The sequence below is a fragment of the Zootoca vivipara genome, chromosome 11 (assembly GCF_963506605.1).
Source record: "Zootoca vivipara chromosome 11, rZooViv1.1, whole genome shotgun sequence".
Lineage (NCBI taxonomy): Eukaryota > Metazoa > Chordata > Lepidosauria > Squamata > Lacertidae > Zootoca > Zootoca vivipara.
Window position 1 is genome coordinate 7,182,164 of NC_083286.1, and position 22,795 is coordinate 7,204,958.

At 44.0% G+C, this 22,795-nt stretch overlaps 1 protein-coding gene across 6 annotated transcripts in view; it reads left to right on the forward strand.

Moving 5' to 3' along the window:
* Positions 1-3,217: 3,217 nt before the first annotated feature.
* Positions 3,218-22,795, forward strand: part of NTRK2 (neurotrophic receptor tyrosine kinase 2) — a 181,867-nt gene continuing 162,289 nt past the window's right edge. For all 6 annotated transcript variants that reach the window (XM_060280086.1, XM_060280088.1, XM_060280091.1 and 3 more), the window contains exons 1-2: positions 3,218-3,717; positions 3,926-4,460. In XM_060280086.1, the coding sequence (XP_060136069.1) occupies positions 4,213-4,460 (248 nt within the window). In that variant the 5' untranslated portion in view covers positions 3,218-3,717; positions 3,926-4,212. The remainder of the gene's footprint in view (positions 3,718-3,925; positions 4,461-22,795) is intronic.

The following is a 22,795-nucleotide window of genomic DNA, read 5'->3' on the forward strand; positions in this document are numbered from 1 at the left end:
CTAGACTACCGTTAAGTGCTTTGATGGTACAATCCTACACATGTCCTCAGTAGGCTCCAATGGGGCTTACTCCTAGGTAAGCAATTATAAGATTTTGGTCCTACTTAAATCACTGTGATTTCAACAGAAGAAAGCATAATTTCCTCCCATTGAATAAACGGTACTTAGCACGCCAAAACTTTTAAAGCTTAAAATTCCTATTAATATTTCATGCTGAACTTTGGGTATAGCCACTCAAACATACTATGTTGTATCTCTGCTTAATGGATCAGACATAGATGGGAACAAATGTATTTTAATGACAAAATGTGAATTTCATTACTGCAACCTGAATTTGATGAAATTTGAATTATGCTCTGGTTAATGGGAAGACCTGAATCTTTATATTTCACATTCCTTTCAGCAATTACAGAAAGTTGATCATGAATCCCTTTTCCGGAAAAGGAAAGGATAGAATAATCTCTTGTCACATCAAACTTCATGAGCAACAAAGAACACGACAGGACTCTTCAAATATGCTGAACAAAGAGAAGAGGGCAAAGGTATGTTCTCTGTTGCCCCAGAGGGGCGTGAATCCCAAGTGGAGAGAGGGCAGCTGTGCTTTCGGGTTTCCTAAAGACATCTGGTTGGCCACTGTGAAATAACAGGTGGGCAAATCTGTCAATTTCAGTTTGCCTCAATTTCTCATTTTTCCATTCTTAAGTACAGTTCTCCACATTTCCACAATATCTTCCTTTTTAAAAATCCGAATGGAAATTCAGCAGCTTTTTAGTGTGTAATTCTCCCAACATACACATTTTGCTATGCAATTTTGCCTAAAGGACACCTTTTAAAAAAACAATTTCCACTAATACCTGGATTTTTATGAATGCTTTACCCTGGCCTATGCACTTTTGTTCACATTACTTGGCTGCAAAATTCAGGGAAGTGCAAATTTGCAAATATCAATGTGTTTTAGCTCATGTGTTGTTTTGGAAAGTGTGAATTAGGTAAAGAATCACCTTTAAATGTGAACTGAATCTAATTTCTTCCCCAGACGAGTTTTTAAAATGATTTGTATTGTGTATCACTATTCAAAGTGGTGGTGGTGGGGAGTCAACAGTTCTTATGTCACATATTTGGACCTTCAAGAACGTCTGAAGTAGCTTTTTGGACCTCCATATATCTTTTGGAGTACAGTAAATGTATAACAGGTTGTTGTTGGTTTATTTTATTTTATTTTTTTAAAAGACCTATTTATTTCATTTATATCCCACCTTTTTCTCCAAGGAGCTCTAAGTGGTGTATCTGAACCTCCCCCTCCACATTTAATCTCAACATTAGGCTGAGAGGCTGTGACTGGTCCAAGGTCACTTAGTGAGCTTCATGGTTCAAGTGAACCCTGATTTCCAGGGTCTTAGCCTTACACTCTAACCACTGCACCACACTGGTTGCTGAGCTGTTGCCCATAGTGCTGTCAGGGCTGGACTTTGGGGCCAAGGTCTAGAATCCAACTCAACAGACTGAGGACGACCCCCAAAGCAGCAGGGAAGTGAATACCCATTACCATCTAAATGTGAGGGGCTCCCATAAGACCCTTAAGATTGCCTAACTGCACCATCATCTGACCTTTTAGTGCGTCTGCTGCCAAATTATTGCATTTCTCCAGAGCTCAAGATGAAATATCTCACCAGTAAGCCTGGGCAATACTTCAGTAAAGGGAAAACAAAGCAATATATGAAGGAAGCCTCATGTAAAATTATTTTTTGTGAAGGAGGAAATGACTGCTAGCAGAGAGATCCAGTAAGCTTTTTCAGGACGCTTCTTAAATACAAAGGGGCAGGTAAGTATCATCATTATTATTCCGGCAGAAAGCGTATAGTCTTCACGTGTGCGCACGGGGGAAAGAGACGACTTCCTCCTAAAGGTTTCCATCTTTCCACAGATCTAAAGAGATTTCTCTTCAGCGAGAATTAGTTGTGAAGCCTTTCAAATGGTTGCTCCCCCCCCCCCCCGCGCTACTGATGTGCTGCAAAGCATCTCTCTCCATCGCTAAGCGCACGGGGGATCGGCTGCTGAGCGTGTGCGCGCGCGTGTAACAATCCAGGATTGTGGGCGGCTTCACCGTGGAAAGCAAAAGCGACCTTCGTCTGTCTCTCTTCCCCCCCCCCCCAGGTCTGAAAGGATCCCCATGTTACTCCCGCCGCACCGTGGGAGCCGCAAAGACGCACATTCATCGGCCTCTCCAGGCGCAGCCTTCTCCCCGCCCGCCTGCCCATTCCCACCAGCACTTCCCCCCTTCGGGCGCGGGGTGGCGCCAGAGCTCGCCGGTGGCGCCAATGGCACTGCGGTGGATTTTCCTGGTCCCTTTCGAAATGACTGCGGAGAAGGGATGGCGGACGCGGGACTCGGGAGGGAGCCGACCTGAGGCGCCGCGGCCGCGAAGGAAAAGGCAAATTCCATGGCGAAGTGCTTTCCACGTCCGTCATCCATCGCGCCCGCCCGGGTGTTAAAAACGGTCACGTTCAATTATCCCAGGATCAAGGAGAATCCCGTTTTTCCTCCTGAGCAAGAGCGTTCCGCTCCCTGCCCCGTTCCTACGCGCGCCTCTGTTCCATGCATACACGTGACAGCGGGAGGTGCCTCTCGGCCTGGCCTGCGGGAACCTGGCGGTGGGGGGGGGGGAAGAAGCGGGCCTCTTCCCGGGTCCCGATACTACATCTCCGGCGAGGCGATCTCGAAAATAACAGCTCATCATTGCCTTAACCTGGGTAGGACCCGCAGGTCGCCTCGATGGACCTGCAGTGGCCAAAACTGCTGCAGGGGGCGGGGGAGGGTTGTGTGTGGAACCCCCCCCCCCGGCGAATCCCTCGCCGCCTCCACTCTTGCCCTCTCTCCTCCACCATGTAGGCTACATGGGCGCCGAGGGGCGAAAAGGCGCCCTTCCCTGTCATCCTCCCTCTCTAACGCCGATCTTCGAGATCCTTTTCGAGCCAGTCCCCCCTGCATCGCTTTCGATTCCGATCACGTCTTTGCGTCTTTCTTTTTCTTTTTTTAAGAGGCGGTTGGGGGGGAAAGCGGGCAGGGAAAGGGGGGGGTGACGAGCAGAAGCCCGATTTGCACAGCGGAGGGAGGCTGGAGGGTTGTCAGCAACAACCACAACCCCGCTCCTCCCCACCCACACCATCCCAAACACCACCACACGCCAGACCATTGGAAAAGGTGTTTTTGCGGAGGGCGGCGCGCACTCCCGCTGCCCCGGATGCGCGCGCGCGCGGACAGATCCCCTCCTGACTAATGGGATCTCTCCTGCGAAGCAGCCCCCACCTCCCTCGCTGCGTCCCTCCGTCCCTCCCCGTTTTTATTTTGGAATTGAGGCTGGGCTCCCCCCCCTTTTTCTTTTTTGGTAAAGGAGTTTCTACCCCTCCTTGCGTCAGCCTCACGTCACTTTGCCGGTGGCAGCCCCCGAGCTTTGGGTGCTGGAGCAAGAGGCTGGAGTCGCTCTTAGCAGCGGCGAGGGAAGGAGGAGGGAGACGGCGACAGAGGCGCGTGTGACAGCGCCTGTGAGGGCCGGCGAGGCGAAACGTCCTCTCCCCCCCCCCCACCAACACACACACGCACACACACACACACACGCATTCCACTCCCTCCCTGCGGTGTTGGCCGACAGAAGCGGGGCAGGAGGGCGGCTGAATAGGCTGCAGCGGCTGCAGCGGCAGCTCCCCCCAGGGCTCCTAGGTAGGAGCGCGGCGGGCACCTGGCTGAGGAGAAAAGCGCGCTCGGGATGCAGCGCACTGCTTATTATTCTCGGGGCAACGGCGGCCCCGCGCGCGCCTAGGGCGGGAAGCGGGAGGGGCGCGCGCAGGGGGGGGGGAAGAGGCGAACCCTCTCGCGCCTTTGCCCGGCTGACCCTCACGGGGCGCTTCTCTCTCTGTTTCTCCCTCAGCCTCGGCAGGTCTCCTCTCGCTCCTCTCTCGTTGCCTCAGAGGGCTTCTCCCCGGCCGACGGAGCCCAGGAGGCGCAGTCGCCGCCTAGGGGCAAGGCAAGAAGGCGGCCGCTGAGGCAAGAAGGCTGCGCGCGGGAGCCTCGACGATGCCCGAGTGACTGGCTCGTACTCGCCAGAGCCGCGCTGGATTGATTGCGTTTTGCGGGCGGGAGGGCGAGCACGAGGCGAGCCGAGCGGGCGGCGGCGGCACCAGCAGCGCCCGCAGCAGCAGGAGCAGGAGCATCAGCATGGGGCCCTGGCCCAGGACGTGGTGTTGGCGGCGGCAGCAGCTGCACGGCTCCCCCTGGCCGACGGCGACCCGCTTCTGGAGCTTGTGCTGGCTGGTGCTGGGCGCTTGGCGGGGGCTCGTCGCCTCCGCTTGCCCCGCGTCGTGCACGTGCAGCGCCGAGCAGATCTGGTGCCTGGAGCCCGCCGGGAACCTCACGTCCTTCCCCGTGCTCGGCAAGAGGAGCGCGCCCGAGAAAGTCACCGACATGTGAGTGGTCCGGGCCGGGGGGCGGCGGGGCCGAGCGGGGAGGCTCTGGCGGCTCTCTACATGGAAACCCGTTTCCCAATATCCTATCAGTATCACCATATAACATAGATACCTACATGCTTACATACACACGCGCATATCTGGCGTGTACACTAAATAAGGCAATCCTTTCAGATTTCTCATTCTTGCAGCCTATGTGAATGGCGCAGACAGGTAGTTTCCTAATTTTTATTTCCAATAACACCCACTTTTATATGCCGAATGGCCATTTGGACCTATTCTTTAGGTTTTTTTTTTAAGCATTCATCACAGGATGCATGATAACCACCATTAACGGCTCATGATTCTTCCCTCTCTTTTAACAACACACACAGTATCTCATAGCAACAAACCTATAAATTGTTTAATTCGGACTAGGCATATCTGTTTTTATCTGCCACGAGCTTTTTATAGTCACCATTCTGGTGCTGTGACAATACATATGCCAATAGACCACTTCTGTCCACCCTTTAGAGAATGGAGTCACATAAAGAGTAGCCACTATGTTTGCATCTGTGCAGAGCCAGCGACAGTCTGTTGTAGCTAAGAGGCATGAGAAGGAAGGACACCCTTGTGTTGTGAGTCCTCACCTGAGCATGATAAGGTGTTTTTTTTAACCCTATATTCTTTCCTCTTTATGGCATCTCTTTCATCAAATCTTTCTGCACTACCAAAACATTTCACTCCATTCCTGTGTATTGGAAAAAGGCATCCTAGCAGTAGGCAAATAGATGGTGCCTAAGGAGATTCTGCATTAAGGGAACTGTCTGAGACCTTTTGTAAAGGCTGTGTAAGACGAGATGGTCTCTGTATAGCAATGCACTTGCTCAAAAGGCAACTCACTGGAAGCCTAAAAGCCTGGGCTGATCTAATTTAGATTTGACTTTCCCTGAGATATAATTTGGAAAGCATTTAGCTTATAAATCTTAATTGCCCACAGTCCAATTTGCTTGGAATAAACTAGATGATAAAGCAATAAAGGACATGGATTGGTGTTCATTTTAGTACAAGGCTAGTATTCTGTTACAAGCCTGCTGTCAGATTTTGCTGTGGAGAGAGGCAGGAGAACTTGTACATTCCTGCTTATTATTGGGTTTTCACAAGCTGTTAGTGTTCTAAAAATAAGAGGGAACAAGGGCGTATAGGCTATCTGTGTGGAGTAGGCAAAAACCAAAACACCGTTTGTGTCATATTCATTCAGAGACAAGAAAAGCAGATGAGATTTATTTTCTCTTCATAGACTTTACCCGTTTTCATGTTTCCTTAACAGTGTAGATTGTGCGTTTTGTCCTCACTTGCTGTTACACATTCTTCCATATAAAGTATGTGAAGAATTGTGTAACAGTAGTACTATAAATAAAGAATTCATTACTATTCCTCCTTCTAGGATAGGTTACTTCTTAGGTTCCCAAATTGTGGTGTGGGCCTCCCCTTTGGGGGCATAGGAGACTTTGCATGGAAGCCATGCTATACCAGTGAGTGACAGGACAGGTGGGCTCTTCTCTCCTACCACCAGCCAAGAATTGGGTGGGTTGAATGCCCTGCAGCAGAGGACCATCAACGATAAATACAGTACTGGATTTCTGGGGTAACTCCTGTTTGCCCAGTTGAATGAGAGAAATTTCCTTGTATATGATCAGAAATGTTCTCCTCTGGCACACGAGCTCATTTGTAGAACAGCGTTAGTGCTGCATTAGTGACTTGGGGTGTCAAGAGGGTAAAGTAAGTTTCAGTCGGGGTGGAGGGCAAATTCAAAAAGTTTGGGAAATTCTGGATTTCACCATTGTATTAACCTTACTATTACTATAGCAAATTGAGTCCCTCTAAAAAAAATTAGAGCTGCTGGATTATTTTAATTGGACAGGAAATTGGGAAGTACTTTATTTAGCTTCTCCTTTAGAACATAATGCTACTTTTTCAACCCAGGCTTCTTTCCCTCTGAAATAGGTAGCTGAGTATAGACTATATACTACAATAAGAGATAACTGCAAATCAAGAGATGCACGAGGTTGCTAAAGACATTTTATTCACTCTTCCATATTGAGTGCATTGTTTATTTGCAGAATTTCAAGATACATGGTTGTGCTCCAGAAGTATTTTTAAAGTTTTTCTTTTGCATTTTTTTTAGCTGAAAAATCCATTACCTGATTTATCATATTCGTAAAAATCCTTGTTCTGGGCTGCCTATATGTACAGTTCATTGTAGCTATTCTGCAGCATTTCCCAGGGCCTGGGTTTGGTAGAAACTGATGGATTTGTTTTCTCTGGCATTGTTCAAAGGGCTTATTTTATTTTGTAGCTCTTTCTTTGAAAATAATAAAAACACATATTTCAGAAGGTGATACTGACAGTTTGTTTTAATGGTTCTTCGTTCGTCTTCAACTCAAGAAAGGTGACATTGATTTGGCACCCTATCCTTTCACAGACACCATCAGTCACTAAAAAATTATCCCCTTGTATGCTCTCTCTAATTTGAAATTACCCTGAAAACATACAAGTTAGGTTCACCGCCCCCCCAACCCCTGTTACCACCATTTGATTTTGATACCATCTACATCATGAATTAGCCATAGAAGAATGGCTAATTTCCCAGGAGATCTTATTGTACAAATTTAAGAGTCAAAGCATTGAAATTGGCCTTGACACTAAAGGATGAGGAGGCCAAAGTTGTTCATTATTACTCATTATTAAACGTGGGAAATGATTTTAGGGTTTCTTTGTAATATTTATGTGGCAACTGCACCATAAATAAACCAACACTTTATATGTGGCTTCCAAAACTACACACAAAGTACATACATAATTGAATGCTTCCAGCCTGGTATGTCACTTGCTAGTTCATCACGCATTAAATAATAGTTTTTTTCTGTTCTATGTGCTGCATATTATAATAGGTGGCGTTTTGCATGCTTTTCCCATGTAAAAAAAGGGGTGTTCCTAACTTGTGGTTTTCTTTTTCTTTAAAAATATCGGGAGTGATTTTCTTGCATGCGTTTCCCTATGATGGGTAAATCTAAGCTAATTTAGGAGGCAAACTTTTTTTGTGGGTTTGTGGGGGACTTTAAGGCCTTGTTATTGGAGTCAGTGGATTTTTTCTGTAGACTAGGGGATACACTGTAAAATGGAGGGCTTGCTCGGTTTCAGCTTTCCCATGCTGTGGAAGGCAGAAGGATGGAGGGGTAATTTGGTGGGTGGGAGGGGTAAAATCAGCTCAGAATAAGTTGTAAATTTCTGATGTCCTACCTAGGTGAAAATGCTACATTCTCTTGGCTGCCAGACAGTAAGATAAATTACTGTTTCCTCACAGAAGCTGACATAGAACTCACAGGGTAGAAATAGAGACTCCCACTGGCTTTATGTGGTTTGGGACTGGGCTGATTGAAACCATTTAGGGAGAAGAAGGAATTTTGCCTAAAGTGCTTTGCAGAATCTTTTTTTAAAAATCTCTCTCAGTAGATTATTCACAATCTTGCTTGTCTTTCTAATGAATACAACAGACATGGTCTTATAAGCCTGTGCTTATAATGAGATTGTGTTTGATTCTGTTCCTTGGGGTCCTGGTGTGGGCTTGAAAAGATTCTGCTACATGTACACACTTGCAATGGTTATTGCTCCGTAATGGGCCATAATCTACTTCTGACATGATTGTTGCAGGTTATTGGCTACACAAATATTCTGATCTTTGCAGTGAGACACTGTAGTAGGGAAATTAATGTAGGCCTTGTTTAGCTGCTGTTGTTACTAACAGCTGAGGAACAAGTGTAAGGCATTTGTGAAGACAGAGAATTCAAAATCCGCACTAGAGGCATTTTGAAGCAGATTTTTTTTTTCCACAGCGGAATATTTAGAGTTAAAATATTAACAAGATGGCTAATGGGCTTCTTAGAGTTCTTGATTAATATTTTCTTTTGTGCTAAAATAGTTGAAAAAATCTGGGTAATATCAATAGCTTATCCTATCAAACTATTTCCTTCTGTATATTGTAGTAGCTAAGATTAGCAGTTCTTCTGTCAAGCTATTACTTCAGACGACCAACGTTTGAAATTAATTGTTCTATTTAAGAACGCATATAATGTGCCAACAAAAAACAGGCAGCTATTCAACTCCTCGCCATGGCATTGAAAAAAGCAGATTGTGTATGTGTATATTATGTATATCTAAAAGCCACAGCGTGAATTTGTAATGTGCTTGTAATGTAAACCACTTCAGACTTGTTAATAAATGAGGCACATTGTGCAATTTAAATAATAAATTATTTAGCAAGGTTTGTAAGCTTGTGTAGAAAGGGAGAGATGCTGCTTGCATTCCTGTGAAGCTTTGTCCTGTTAATTTCTTGGGTCTCTTCCATGTTTTGCTCATTATGCTCTTTGCGTAAAACAATAAAAGCACCCTCGTTCTTTTGCCCATTTGTTTTTATTTAATGGCCACTGCCAACTTCTACAGAAAATTCTGCTGAGGTTGAACCTGTTTTCCTCTCTGGTGATTTGGAGGTGCACAACTTCACCTCCTCACCTTTTGCAAGGTGCTTCCACCAGATGCTGTTTTCTCCTCTTCGTGAGGACGCAGCAGAAACACAAGCGAGAGCCTGAGACTTCTAGCAGGTTGCAATTTGTCCCCAGTAAGTATTCTCTGAACAGGCCCAGATAAATGTATTGATGGAGATATAACGGACACCAGGCTGCATGTTGTGGTCATATCTATACTGATACTTCAGGCCAGAGAAATTTGCAATGGAGAAAATCATGCAGGCATTTTTACCTTCGTACTTTTATGTGCCTGGGAAACTATGTGATAGATTGCCTTGTAGTAACTTTTAAGGGGACAGTTTATTCATTTTTTAAAACAGCCAAGCCATAGCTGCCAAGTTATCCCTTTTTTTCAGGGATTTTCCATTATGCTGAATAGGCTTCCTCGCGAGAAAAGGGAAAACTTGGCAGCTATGAGCCAAGCTGTCTTAAAGTATGGTAAGTAGAAAACATTTGCAGGGGCAAGCTTCTGAACATACCGGGGGGTGGGGGTGGAGGAATATGAAGGGCCAGCTCCGCCCCCTTGATGATGCTGTGCGTGCCAGCAACTTTTCAGTGCATAGTCAGGCAAGTCTGAAGGGGATCTCCTTAATCTCACAAAGGGTTTCCAATGGGGTTAGAAACCCTGATGGGCAATGTTTCCCGTTACCTTATTGAAAACATTTCACATGATGAAGGGGGCCCTCTTCAGACTCAAATCAAATTACTGGTCATAGCTGCCAAGTTTTCCCTTTTTTCGCGAGGAAGCCTATTCAGCATAAGGGAAAATCCCTTAAAAAAGGGATAACTTGGCAGCTATGTTACTGGTACATGTTGTGTTGTCTAGGGGCAGACCACGTGTTTCACAGAAACACCTGAAGAGGTCTTCTAGCTCTTGCATTTTCACTGTCATGGTTACCATGGCCTCCTGTTGACCTTTCAACTTGTTTTGAGATGGGATTCATGATGCCCAATATTGCACTGGGAAAAGCTAAGCTCCAGAAGACAGGGAGCACAACTCTTTTAATGAGGCATCTTGCAGGATTCATTTTGTAAGGTATGAAACATAGATAACTGTCAATAAACCTATACTGTATTAGTTAAATATTTTGTTATATTGTTTGTTGTGATGGCTTAGACCAGGCATCCCCAAACTTCGGCCCTCCAGATGTTTTGGACTACAGTTCCCATCTTCCCCGACCACTGGTCCTGTTAGCTAGGGATCATGGGAGTTGTAGGCCAAAACATCTGGAGGGCTGCAGTTTGGGGATGCCTGGCTTAGACTACTCACATGAGTAGCTACTTATGGGACAAAGCACTGGTACTTCTGAGCAGCTCCTCTTCCTTTTTGCTCAAGGAAAAAAAAAGGTGTGAGTTGGATCTTTTCAAAAGACTTCCATACTAGTACTGTCTAAAGCAGAGTCAAGACTGTGTGAACCTTGCTTTAGTGCTAAAGAAACCCACCATCAATTTTCAGATAATTGTTAACCCAGAATAGCCTTATTCAACCAAATAAAATAAAATAAAATCCAATGATTTTGATTCCACCAGCTTTCACATTGTATTGGTTCAGCCACAAGTCACTGTATTTATCTATGGAACTTTGAAAATTGGACTCTAGTCATGCTTATCACAAGCAGCATGGGAACCACTTCTCTGAGGAGAGATCTCATGCCATGTGGTAAGCACCTGAGGACCAGAAACATATGTGCAGAGCTAATTGTGTGGGTCCTTCGCACAGAGGCGGATTTAGGGAAGTGCGACTGAACTGGTCGCACTGGGTGTGGAGCCTTGAGGATATCGCAGGAGGCGGCGCTACCAGTGCTTTTTTCCGGGGGTATGCAGGGGTATGCATACCTCTGAACATTTTGTGAATCTAAGTTTGGCCTCATTGAGGGGCAGTTTTTCAAAACGAGAGTACCCCTAAACATTTTTTAGGAAAAAAGCACAGGCCACAACTATAATGTAGAATAGAGGGCGAAAGGCGGGGGGGGGCACCAAATGTCAGAATTGCATATGGTGCTGCTGGAATTTGAGACCCCAAAGTCTGTTGCTGCTTCTCACCCAGAGGTGTAGTGAGAAGAAGCTGTGCAGTTGTTACTGCTAAAACAGTAACATGGACTCTCATTATTGGGGGGGGGGGAGATCCTGTGATACTAGATATGGATAGCACTGCAAACATAACTGTTGTGGGGTACTGTATAAAATGCATAATTCATCTAATAGTAGACTTGGGTAGTGTCCATAAAGCAGCAAGAGAGGGGTATTAGCATGCTTCATGGCACCTTGAGGTTTGCAGAAGTATGAAATACCATTAAGGTGACAATTCCTCCCATCACCCCAGTTTCACCAGACCAGTGAAAACTGAGTGCATACTTGGTACCCATGGAGCTTTGAGTGTCAGTTGGAAAAGAAAAATAAAAGATGGGAGAAGCAGGGGGGAGGTAGTATGCCTTGATAAAGTTCCTCATAGCTCAAGGAGGACTGGCTGACTGGAACTCTGACTGTTTAGAGGTGGGTATACAATGCAACGTTTTGTTGCGGATCCCACTTGTTCAATTTTGATAACAAACCAGGAATTTTTCCACGACTAAATTATTTTGCCTCACTATTTTATCTGGGATTTCTTATTTGCTCAAGCGGATTTTCTTGTGGTGTTGCCATTTTAGTCAGTGTATAATGGTTGAAAAATATTAGGTAAGAATGTATCAGACTGTGTGGAATTGATGGATTAATTTATCAGAGTTGCCGAGGAAACCTTGCATAGTGTCTTGTAACAAAGAATGACTTCTTTTCAGCACATAACAAAATGATCTATAAAACAACTTATTGCAAATTTTGAGTATGATTCTTCTTTTTACCAAATTCTTCCAAGAGATTCTGGCTTGGAAAAACTCAAATGATGTGCTCAGTATGAATTCAGATAGACACTGCTGATATCTTATTGGAATGATAACTTTGGTTTCAGTTGTAATCTTTTTTTTAATTTAGAATTTTTAGCATGGAGTGGCAAGAACAGAGGGAAGCTTAAACTGAATTCAGATAAGAGAGAGATGCTGGTGATTGCTCAGTCTTAGGAGGAGCAGTTCTGTGTGCTATTGACGAGGTCACACTCCCCTTGAAGGACCATGTGTGCAGTGTGGAGTGTGCTTGGATTTTGGTTTGCTCTTGAGTCCATAGGGTGGGGCTATGTCCAGGAACCTATTTTTCCTTGGTTGGGCTGCTGCATCTGCGGCGTCTACTAGAAAAATTTAACCCCTGAATGGCTTGGGATCTGTATAGCACAGAGACTTCCATCTTCCACAAGTGTTTCCCTGCTTTCTTAAATTATTTGAGGTAATCGTTGCCCATCTACTTGCTGTGTTGGATGTTTAGACTGATGGTGAGATGGGCTAGAACCTTTGTTGTTGTTGTTGTTGTTCTAGTGCCACAGTTATCATCTCCTTCTTTTGAAAAATTGTGACATTGTCTTTGGTTGCAAGTCCAACAGTGTGTAAGCTGGTTTTAATTCTACTTGCAGATTGTACAGCTGTTTTACAATTTGCAGTTTTGTTATTGTTCATAGAATTCATAATGCCTGTAACCTGCCTGGAATTAATAAAGAAGCATGGGATATACTTTTGCAAATGAATTAGTTGTGTATAGTTTTGGTATGGGTCGTGGAATGTGAAAGAAGTAATCGTTCAGGACAGAAAAAATGGTCCTTTCACACAGATGACATGTTTAGAAATAGATCTCAATGATTGTGAGAATAGACTCTTACTATAATAAAGTAAGTGTTGTTGTTTTTTGAGAAACTTGGTGTACTCTGTATCAGATAATGGATTGTTTATTGAGCTCTGTGCATGGGACCCGGGACCCGGGGGTAGGTGGCGTAGGGTATATCACACAACAAATGGCTGCTTTAAGGGGAAGAAGGCAAAAAGGAGAACAAGCTCCGGTGCTCACTAATGCAAAACTCCTTATTGTAGGTTTAAAAGGAACCTGATCCCCATTTAAAAGAGGTCTTGCTGACTACAGTAGCACTAGGGATTTGCAGAAGGGCAAGGAGGTCAAGCTGCATAGCTCTGTATATTTCTCACTTATCAGTGCCAACAGAGCGTCCTGGCTTCTTCTTTTTCTTTTGCAGTTGAAGTCAATATTATTAATATCCCAAGCTTAGAATCAAGCCACAACTGAATGTACTTTATGTGGCATTTAGTATTTGACATTCTTTGCTTTCTTTCAGGACTAGTCTGAGGAACATGAAGGCTCTATCAGAATTGGATTCTTGAGCCCAGCCCCAAACCCTGTTGTACACATTTTGTACTATTTTGTACTATTTTGCATTGTACATAGAAAGAAAAAAAAGAAAGAGATGAAGGCACGCTATCATGGTTGTCACATCCAACCATTGGTAGGAGTATAGCTGAGTCAATTCATTGGTCCATCTAGCTGGGCACTGACTTGAGAGCAGCTCTCCAGGGTTTCACGCAGGAATCTCTTCCAGCCCTACCTGGAGATAACTGGAGATTGAACCTGGGACCTCCTACATGCAAGGCAGATGCTCTACAACTAAACCTGGGCGATTTTTCAATATATCGTTCAGAATCGGTTATGAAGTCCACAGCACGATAATGGTTTCATAAAGCAGGTGATAATTATGGAAGTAGCTGGGAAAGCAGCAGCCAGCCAGCAGCAGAAACTTCTTTTGATTTTGCAGCAAGCCCTAGCTCAGCAGTCTACTAGCCAGTGGGACAGGCTGATAGATCTGGTTTACAGAGATACTGGTCTGAGCTGGCTCGGGGCTTCTTGCTGGGAGCTCCCTTTCCCCTTACTCCCCCATGAAAAAAGAAACGGGTCTATGGAAATTTTATGGAAACCCCTGTTGAAGGTGAATTGCCCACCTGAGAGCTGCCAGTTAACTTGGAGTGGTGATAGCTATATCCATTTAGCAGTGGCGTAAGCCAGCCTTCATTCCATGCCTTGAAACAGATAGTAATTGGTGCTAGACTATGTGATTCTCAGATATGGTAGGAGAAGAAAGTTGTTTATTATGATGACAAGAGACCAGTTTTTTATGGGTTCATAAATATTGACCCAGTCTACTATTCAGATTCTGTCTCAGTTCACCACCAACACCTGCCCCTCCCCTAATTATGTGGCATGTGCATTGATGGGGTGAGGAGGGATAGAATTTGGCTCATGTGCTAGTGTTTCCTGGCTGCTCTCCCAAGTCCTCTGCATTTGTCAAAAGACTTGGGGAAAGGCAGGACCCTGCATCTTTGCTCCTCTGTCTTCAAAGTTTCCTCCATTAATCTAACACAGGCATAGGTAAACTTGGCCCTCCAGATTGTTTTGGGACTACAACTCCCATTATCCCTGACCACTGGTCCTGTTAGCTGGGGATGATGGGAGTTGTAGTCCCAAAACATCTGGAGGGCCAAGTTTGCCTATGCCTAATCTAACAGAACTTGCTGCACAACTGTTCCATAAAAGCCATGATGGTTCCACTTGTATCAATCTGTTCTCGTGCTTGTTATCACATAGCAACCCACACACCCCGCCTTGAATATCTCTGTGATGGGGCAGTATGTTCTCCATTACATCTTACTGGGATGTGCATCTTGCCCCTAAAGTGTTGCCACTGGGGCATTAGTAGGATTTATGGCAGGTTTATGGCCTCTTAACTCTTCATTCCTCCTTCCACTTTCTGTAAATGTTGGTGTGAAGTCAGCAGTTGCTATGTGAAGTGCAGCATACCATAGGGTAAAATCAGGCATTCTGGGCAAATCGCCAGCATGCACCAGAAATCAACCAAATGAACATGTGGGAGGAGCAAGGGGGTGGGACATGAGCTAGGTAATTGATCCCTGTGATTGGCAGTGACACTTAGGGATGGATGGATCAGTTTGTTTCCAGTCTGTATCACTTTTATATATGTTCATTCAAAAGTCTATTCCAGATCATTTCTGCAGTAACTTGTAAATTTTTAAAACAAGAATGTGTAAACAACTTTGTATTTAGATGTTAAAATGCTATTTTGAATGTCTCTCATCGTGAAACAAGCATTTATGAAGGTGTTTTTTAAATGTAAATATTTTTGTTAAAGTATGCATTTTATGTGCATTTGGGTATATTTTTTGGAGCTGGGAACTGCATTGCACACTTGGAGAAGTATGAAATCTGAAGGATAACTATGTTCCATTTTGAATATTAGTCCAGGAGATGCAGATCAGGCCGATTTGCAATAACTGAATTCCTCAAGCACCCCCTATTCACACTAGACTCTCAGGCTAATGTGTGCATGTATCTCGTTCTCCCTGTCCCATTCCTAGTTTCCCAGACAAAGCAGGGGAGTGGTCAGCTATACCAGCAAGAACTTATGAGACCTGTCAAGGGAGCTGTCCAGCAGTGCCAGAAAGGTCAAATTTCAAGTGCTGATTAGCAAGGGGGAGCCAAAGAGACAGCTAGGATTAGGCAATGGTCCATAGGATTATTGTACAACAGATTCCAAGCAGCAGCTGAGGGTTTTTGTAGTCAGTGTGAACTTCAGAGTGACCCTGCCCTTGACCATTGCTTAACAATTAAACTAATTCTTATCCCACCCTTCCCCCCCAAGGGTCTCAGGGCAGCTCACATGGTTCTCCAGCTGCTGGTTTTATCCTCCTAACCCCCATTTGAGGTAGGTTGAGATTGAGAGGCAGTGAGTTGCTCAAGGTCACCAACTAAGGCTAAGCTTTGTGGCTGGGCAGAAATTTGAACCCATTTGCCTCTGACAGTGAAGATAGAACATTGTGGCTGGTAGCCATTGATAGCTTTTATCCTCTGTGAAATTGTCTAATCCTCTTTTATAGCCATCAAAGTTGGTAGCCATCCCTGCCTCCCATAGGAGGGAATGCCACAGTTTAACTATGCATTGCATGAAGTGGTGCATGCTCTGGTTATCTCCCACTTGGGTTACTGCAATGTGCTCTATGTGGGGCTACCTTTGAAGGTGACCCGGAAACTGCAATTAATCCAGAATGCAGCAGCTAGACTGGTGACTGGGAGTGGCCGCCAGGACCACATAACACCAGTCCTGAAAGATCTACATTGGCTCCCAGTACGTTTCTGAGCACAATTCAAAGTGTTGGTGTTGATCTTTAAAGCCCTAAACGGCCTCCACCCCCATCAGTCAGCCCGGACACTGAGATCCAGCGTCGTGGGCCTTCTGGCGGTCCCTCATTGCAAGAAGTGAGGTTACAGGGAACCAGACAGAGGGCCTTCTCGGTAGTGGCACCCGCCCTGTGGAACGCCCTTCCAACAGATGTCAAGGAAATAAGCAGCTATCCTATTTTTAAAAGGGACCCAGGTGGCGCTGTGGTTAAACCACTGAGCCTAGGGCTTGCTGATCAGAAGGTCGGCGGTTCGAATCCCTGTGACGGGGTGAGCTCCCGTTGCTTGGTCCCAGCTCCTGCCAACCTAGCAGTTCGAAAGCACGTCAAAATGCAAGTAGATAAATAGGAACCGCTACAGCGGGAAGGTAAACGGCGTTTCCATGTGCTGCTCTGGTTTGCCAGAAGCGGCTTTGTCATGCTGGCCACATGACCTGGAAGCTATACGCCGGCTCCCTCGGCCAATAATGCGAGATGAGCGCGCAACCCCAGAGTCGGTCATGACTGGACCTAATGGTCAGGGGTCCCTTTACCTTTACTTTACCTATTTTTAAAAGACATCCCTGTTTAGGGAAGTTTTTAATATTTAATGCTGTATTGTTTTAATATTCGATTGGAAGCCGCTCAGAGTGGCTGGGGAGACTCAGCCAGATGGGCGGGGTACAAATAATAAATTATTATTATTATTTATTATTATTTATTTACTTCCTTTTGTTCCTTCTGAATCTTTCAGCATTTTAGCTTCATTTGATGTCCCTGTGTTCTAGTGTTATGAAAAAGGAAGAAAAACTTTTCTCTATTCACTTTTTCCACATCATGTATAATTTTAAACACCTCTATCATGTTCTCTTACTTGCTTGTTCTCTGAACTTAAGAGCCCCAAATGCTGTAATATTTCCTCGCAGGGGAGTTGTTACAACCCCTTGTTCATTTTGGTTGCCCTTTTCCGACTCTAAAGTATCCTTTGAGGTAATGTAATTAGAATATTATTATTATTATTATTATTATTATTATTATTATTATTATTATTAACAACCTCTCAGTGGCTTTTGATACCATCAACCATGGTATCCTTCAGGAGCAGCTGTCCGAGTTGGGGGTGGGGGGCACATTTTCTCTTCAGCCTTGTGGAGACTTCATTGTGGGGTTCCTCAGGGTTCAATTTTATCTCCCATGCTGTTTAATATCTACTGTACATGAAACCATTGAATGGGGTCATCTGGAGTTATGGAGTACGTTGTCAGCCTGGCACCTTCGTTATATATCTTTAGGTGCCAGGCAAAAACAGTCCTCTTCTCCCAGGCCTTTGGTTAATTAAGCAATGTATGGCCTTTTAAGCTGTGTGTGGGGTGTTGTTATTTTGTTTGTTATTATGCTATGAATTTTGTGTTTTTATAACTGCTCTGTGATCTTCGGGTGAAGGGCAGTATAGAAATTTAATTAATTCATAATAACAACTGTAGACAGTATTCCAAGAGCAGTCACATCATATATTTGTATGGTTTTATTGACAGCTTTATTTTCATTCCCTTTCTAAATGATCCCTATCATGCCATTCACCTTTTTAACAGACATACACTGCTGCACACTGCATCAACATCTTCGCCTAGCTGTCTGCTAGGACCTCAAGGTCTCATTTCTGGTCAGTCACTGCCAGTGCAGACCCCACCAGTGATATGCAAAATTAGGATTTCTTGCCCCACTTGATGCACTAACTGAGGCTGATGATAGATGCTTTTCATCAGAGAAGCCACCTAGGCCTCTATGGACAAAGAGAGTTCTAAGAGTAACCCTGAATTGCATACCTGTTTCTTCAGTGGGAGTGCAACCTCATTTTAAACAGGCAGACTCCCCAGTTCTGATCCCTGGGAACCACTTACCCACAATGCCCCCTGTCTTAGTAAGATTCAGCATCAGTCTACTGGCCCTCATTCACAGTGCCCTAGAAGAGTTGCTCATGGAACCAGATTTCCTCTTACAAATCCCAGAACTACTCCCCATGCTGTTTTGGAGGGCCACAGACCCCCCAGGGCAGCTTTGCAGGGGACACGTGGAAAAGAAAATGTTCAAAAATTGCCCCCCTTTTCCCATTGAGGGCATCCCATCAGCGACACTCTGCACATGGGAAATCTGGACCCAACCTTTATATATACAGTAGTCTGCCTTGTTTCAAGTAGAGGGTTTGGTACATTTTCTCCTTTTTTTCGAACGACCAGCACAAATACAGTTGAAGTGAAACTTAGCTGAATCCCAGAAATATGACTGTTCACTAAGGAATGTTTGTTCATTAACCTTCAAAATGTTTCCCACCCCCAACACAATGAAATAAACAGATAACCAAGGAGTGTTTTGTTGGGGAGGGCGAGAATGGGAGGTGGGGTGGAAAGTGTGTATTTGTAAATATGTTTTCCATAAAGGGGATTTATAGCAGTAGAGATTGAGCCAAATTGCAGTATTATTTCTTTTTACCTAAGTAGTTAATGCTAGCGTGTGGCGGCTTTTTGAGTGCGCTGTTGCTGCTCTGAATAGTGTGGGGCAATTTCAATGAACATCAAAAGGCTTGAGTAGACATATTTCGGCTATCAAACTGTTTTGAAGCATTGGAAAAGACTATAAACATGCCATGTTAAATTTTTTTAAAAGTGATTATTTACTTGGAACAAACTATGTTAAAGGGTCCTAAAGCATGAAGTGTATTAATGTTATGGGTTTGCTGATATTCCTTAGCTTTCCCAAAATATTTGGGCTGAGTGGAACTCCTTTTGCTTGTGGCTGTATGTGCCATAAGCTAGTTTTGGGAAGATTAATTATCAGTTCTAGTATTCAGAAATGTAACATTTTTTAAAGAAAAAGACACATGAGGAAAGTATTTTCTGGTGGGAATATATGAGTATTTAAATATATGTGCATATAAAAATGCAAGTTCGTTTTCTATCTTGGTTATATAATTAGACCTTCTGTATGTTGCAGTCTCATCTCTTTTAAAGTTTCTTACTTACTGGACATTCAGTGTCCATAATATATTTCAATAGCTCTAAGCAAGTTGTTTTTATTTTTTCTCAATTTTTTAAAATTCTTTTTATGCTTAAAACACAATAAAACAACCACCACAATAAAACATATACATAACAATAAACACAAAAAACACAATAATATATCTTTCTCAATTCTTAATCTTTTCTTCACACTTTTTTTCCTCCACAGTCTTAATCCTAATCTTCTTTTGTTGGTATTTGAAATAAAGCCCTTCAGGGAATTCCCAACGGAAATAAATCCCCTTTTTCCTCAAGGCAGTTGTTAGATCTGTATAGTTATTTCTTAATTCCAGGGAAAATCTTGGGATATCTTTAAACAACACAACCTGGGACCCCTGGACTTTCAAACTTTTCTGATAGTGTAATCCAAGTATTTTGTCTCTCTGTTCCTTTGTTTGAAAGGTCACCAGGCAATCACTGACAAATTTTGTCTCTTTTTTTGATCTTGTTCCAAACCTGTAGGCATTCACAATTTTCCCCTCCAGTTCCTCCTCTGTCAGGTCCCAGGATTAAGGCTGCCTTCAAATTAAATTCCTGGCTTAAATTCCTGGATTAAGGCTGCCTTCAAATTATCTTGTTCAATTATCGGGAATCCACGAATTCTTAAATTCGTCTCTCTCTCCTTCATTTGTAAGAAGGCTATCGCAATCTGCGCTTGATAATTCTGCCTTTCAAGGTCCTGGACTCTACCTGACTCAAGCTGTGTAACTCTTTCCTCTACTCCAGTGACTTGTGTCTTTAACTGTTGGATTTCTTTATTTAGGCAGCCTAGTTCACCTTTAATTTCTTTCAGCTCCTCTGTATTTTTTTTTTAGCTCTTCTGAATTCTTATCTTGTCCTTCCTTTAATACTGTAAGCATTTGAAGAACTTGCTCCTCAAACGTTGGTGAGACAGAGCCCTTCCTTCTTGTTTTTGCGGCTGCAGCTCCTTCCATATCAGAATAAAACTTCAGCAGCCTGGTATCTCAAGGTCAGATTTATCTCAGTCACTACCAGAGCCAACACCAGCTGCAGCCAGGGGGCAACAGTCTCAATTTTAAAGACAGCAGATAATTCCAGTCCTTTAGCTCTATAGAGTGCAATTTATGTTGCAAAATCATGTAGAAGTTAATATGTTGCAAATCAACCAGTCAAAATCCTTTTGTATTCATTAAAAGCATTACAGAAACATCAAAGAGTTCCCAAGGGGAAATGAAAGTTCACAGCCTCTATTCCTTTATGACATCACAATGGCGGCAGCTGCTCCAACCCGGTCTCCGCTCCCAGGGGGAAGATGGCTTTCCCTCTATTTTTTACACAGTCTTTCAGGGATATTTAAGTCCTTTCCCCTCCCCCCTTGCCCTGACTAGAGGGGGATTTTCAACATGAAACTTGGAAGTTTAAAAGTATAAAATCTTTCACGGCTGCAGAAGCAGATCTTTGCTTTCCTTTTTTGCCACAGCGGGGAGAGCGCAACCTCTGTGTTTAGAAGCTCTCCCGTGGTCAAATTTCAGTCCTAAGTTTAGAATTAATGATGGCTTTTACTCACGGGGCCCAAATAGTCCAGAACTCTTAATTTTCACGGTGAGATTGATCGCTCAAATTCCGTCGGCACTTGAAGCTTTGCGCTTTCACGGTGAGATTGATTGCTCAAATTCCGCCGGCACTTGAAGCTTTGCACTTTGAAGGTAGCAGTCTGACTTGAAGTACCCGTGTCTCCACCTCGCCCACTCTCGGTGCCCTTATTAGAGCTGCCGGGGGCGAAGGAAACACCAGGGGGTCTCAGCCAAGTCCCACGTCCTCGGAAAGCCCGTTCCGAGGTTTTGATAGGGGTCCGCGGTGCTCTTGCGGTGCCCCCAGTCCTCAAAGTGCTGGAGAATCCAGGAGCGAGATTTCTCCCATCCGTCTGAAATGGCGGTCAATCCAGAAGTTGTTTTTAAGGCTGTAGTAAGCATGAGTGGTGCTGTGGTCTAAACCACTGAGCCTAGGGCTTGTCGATCGGAAGGTCGGCGGTTCGAATCCCCGCAACAGGACCTGTTGCTCGGTCCCAGCTCCTGCCAACCTAGCAGTTCAAAAGCACATCAAAGTGCAAGTAGATAAATAGGTACCGCTCTGGCGGGAAGGTAAACGGCGTTTCTGTGCGCTGCTCTGGTTTTGCCAGAAGCGGCTTAGTCATGCTGGCCATATAACCCAGAAAAACTGTCTGCAGACAAACATCGGCTCTGTTGCGCAGTAAAGTGAGATGAGAGCTGCAACCCCAGAGTTCATGCAAGACCTCTGCCATCCAAGGCTATGTTCTGCATTATTGGCAAACTAAGCTGGTTGGTTTGACAGGTTGGACTACGTGTTGCAGCTGGTGGGACCTCCATAATCTTTTGTAAGATCACTGCTCTATCCAGGCACCCAATCATCGAGTTTCAAGTATTTGTCCCTATTTGTGGGCCTGCAAGACAGAATTTGCATTCTATTTGTGTGCCATGCAACCCACTACCTACCCTGTTTCTCATATTTTAAGACATACCCATAAAATAAGCCATAGCAGGATTTTTAAGCATTCAAGGAATATAAGCCATACCCCGAAAATAAGACATAGTGATAGGCGCAGCAGCAATGCCGGCCGCGGCAGGAGGAGGAGGAAAAAAATAAGACATCCCTTGAAAATAAGCCATAGTGTGTTTTTTTGAGGAAAAAATAAATATAAGACATGTCTTATAATATGAGAAACACGGTAGTGGTACCTCTCTCTGAGCTGGTAGAGGTGGTCTCCGGGGTGTTGTTGGTCTCCCTCAGATGTCTTATGCAAAGGAGGATAGGAATTTAAGGTATTTTAAGACCATTGAGAACATTGTTCTTGCTTCCTGATATTTATTATTTTGCTACTTTTATAAGCTATTACATACCCTTCTTTGAACTTCAGCATTTGTACTTTTCTATTTTATTGTCTTAACTATATTTTTTAACTTCTCTGTGCTACCTTGGGGGCCTTTTGAAAATAAAAATGGCATACAAACGTAGACTTCATCCTGAACTAATTTAGCTGATGAAAGGATTCTCTGTGTGTTTGTTTTGGGCTGAGAGAATACATACCAAATACATAGCCCTTGAACTTGCCAGGTTTTAGTTTTGGGGATTTTAGCCAGGTTAAGATGTTTTTTGAGCTGGACAAAAATATCATAGCAAATAATTCTTTTGCTGCCCCCTCCAAGAATTATTTTTTAAACTCATACGTGATTGCTGTAGAATTTTAGCCCCACCATGCTCCCATCATCCCCAATTTTGTTACCTGCATATTGTTTAATATTGTTACAGAAAGCAATGGGCTTGAACTTTACTACTATCCATTTACCCCATTGTTTGCTTCATCCACCATCATAAAGTAAAAATAGTTACTTTTTGTAATAACTGAGCTGTTTAAAAACAATAATTTCCCTGTCCACCCCACAAAAAATTCTCTCCTACTCCAGCCCAAAAAAACTGTTGAGAGAAGACTGCCTTCTCTCTGGAGAATATTCATCAAAATGGTGGATAATGGAAACTGTTTTTGTTTAGCTCTAGACTTTTTCTTTTACCGTGTGTAACAGAGCCTACCCTGATATTCCCTGTTTGGGTTTTGAGAGTATCCATGTGCAGATGCCAAATTT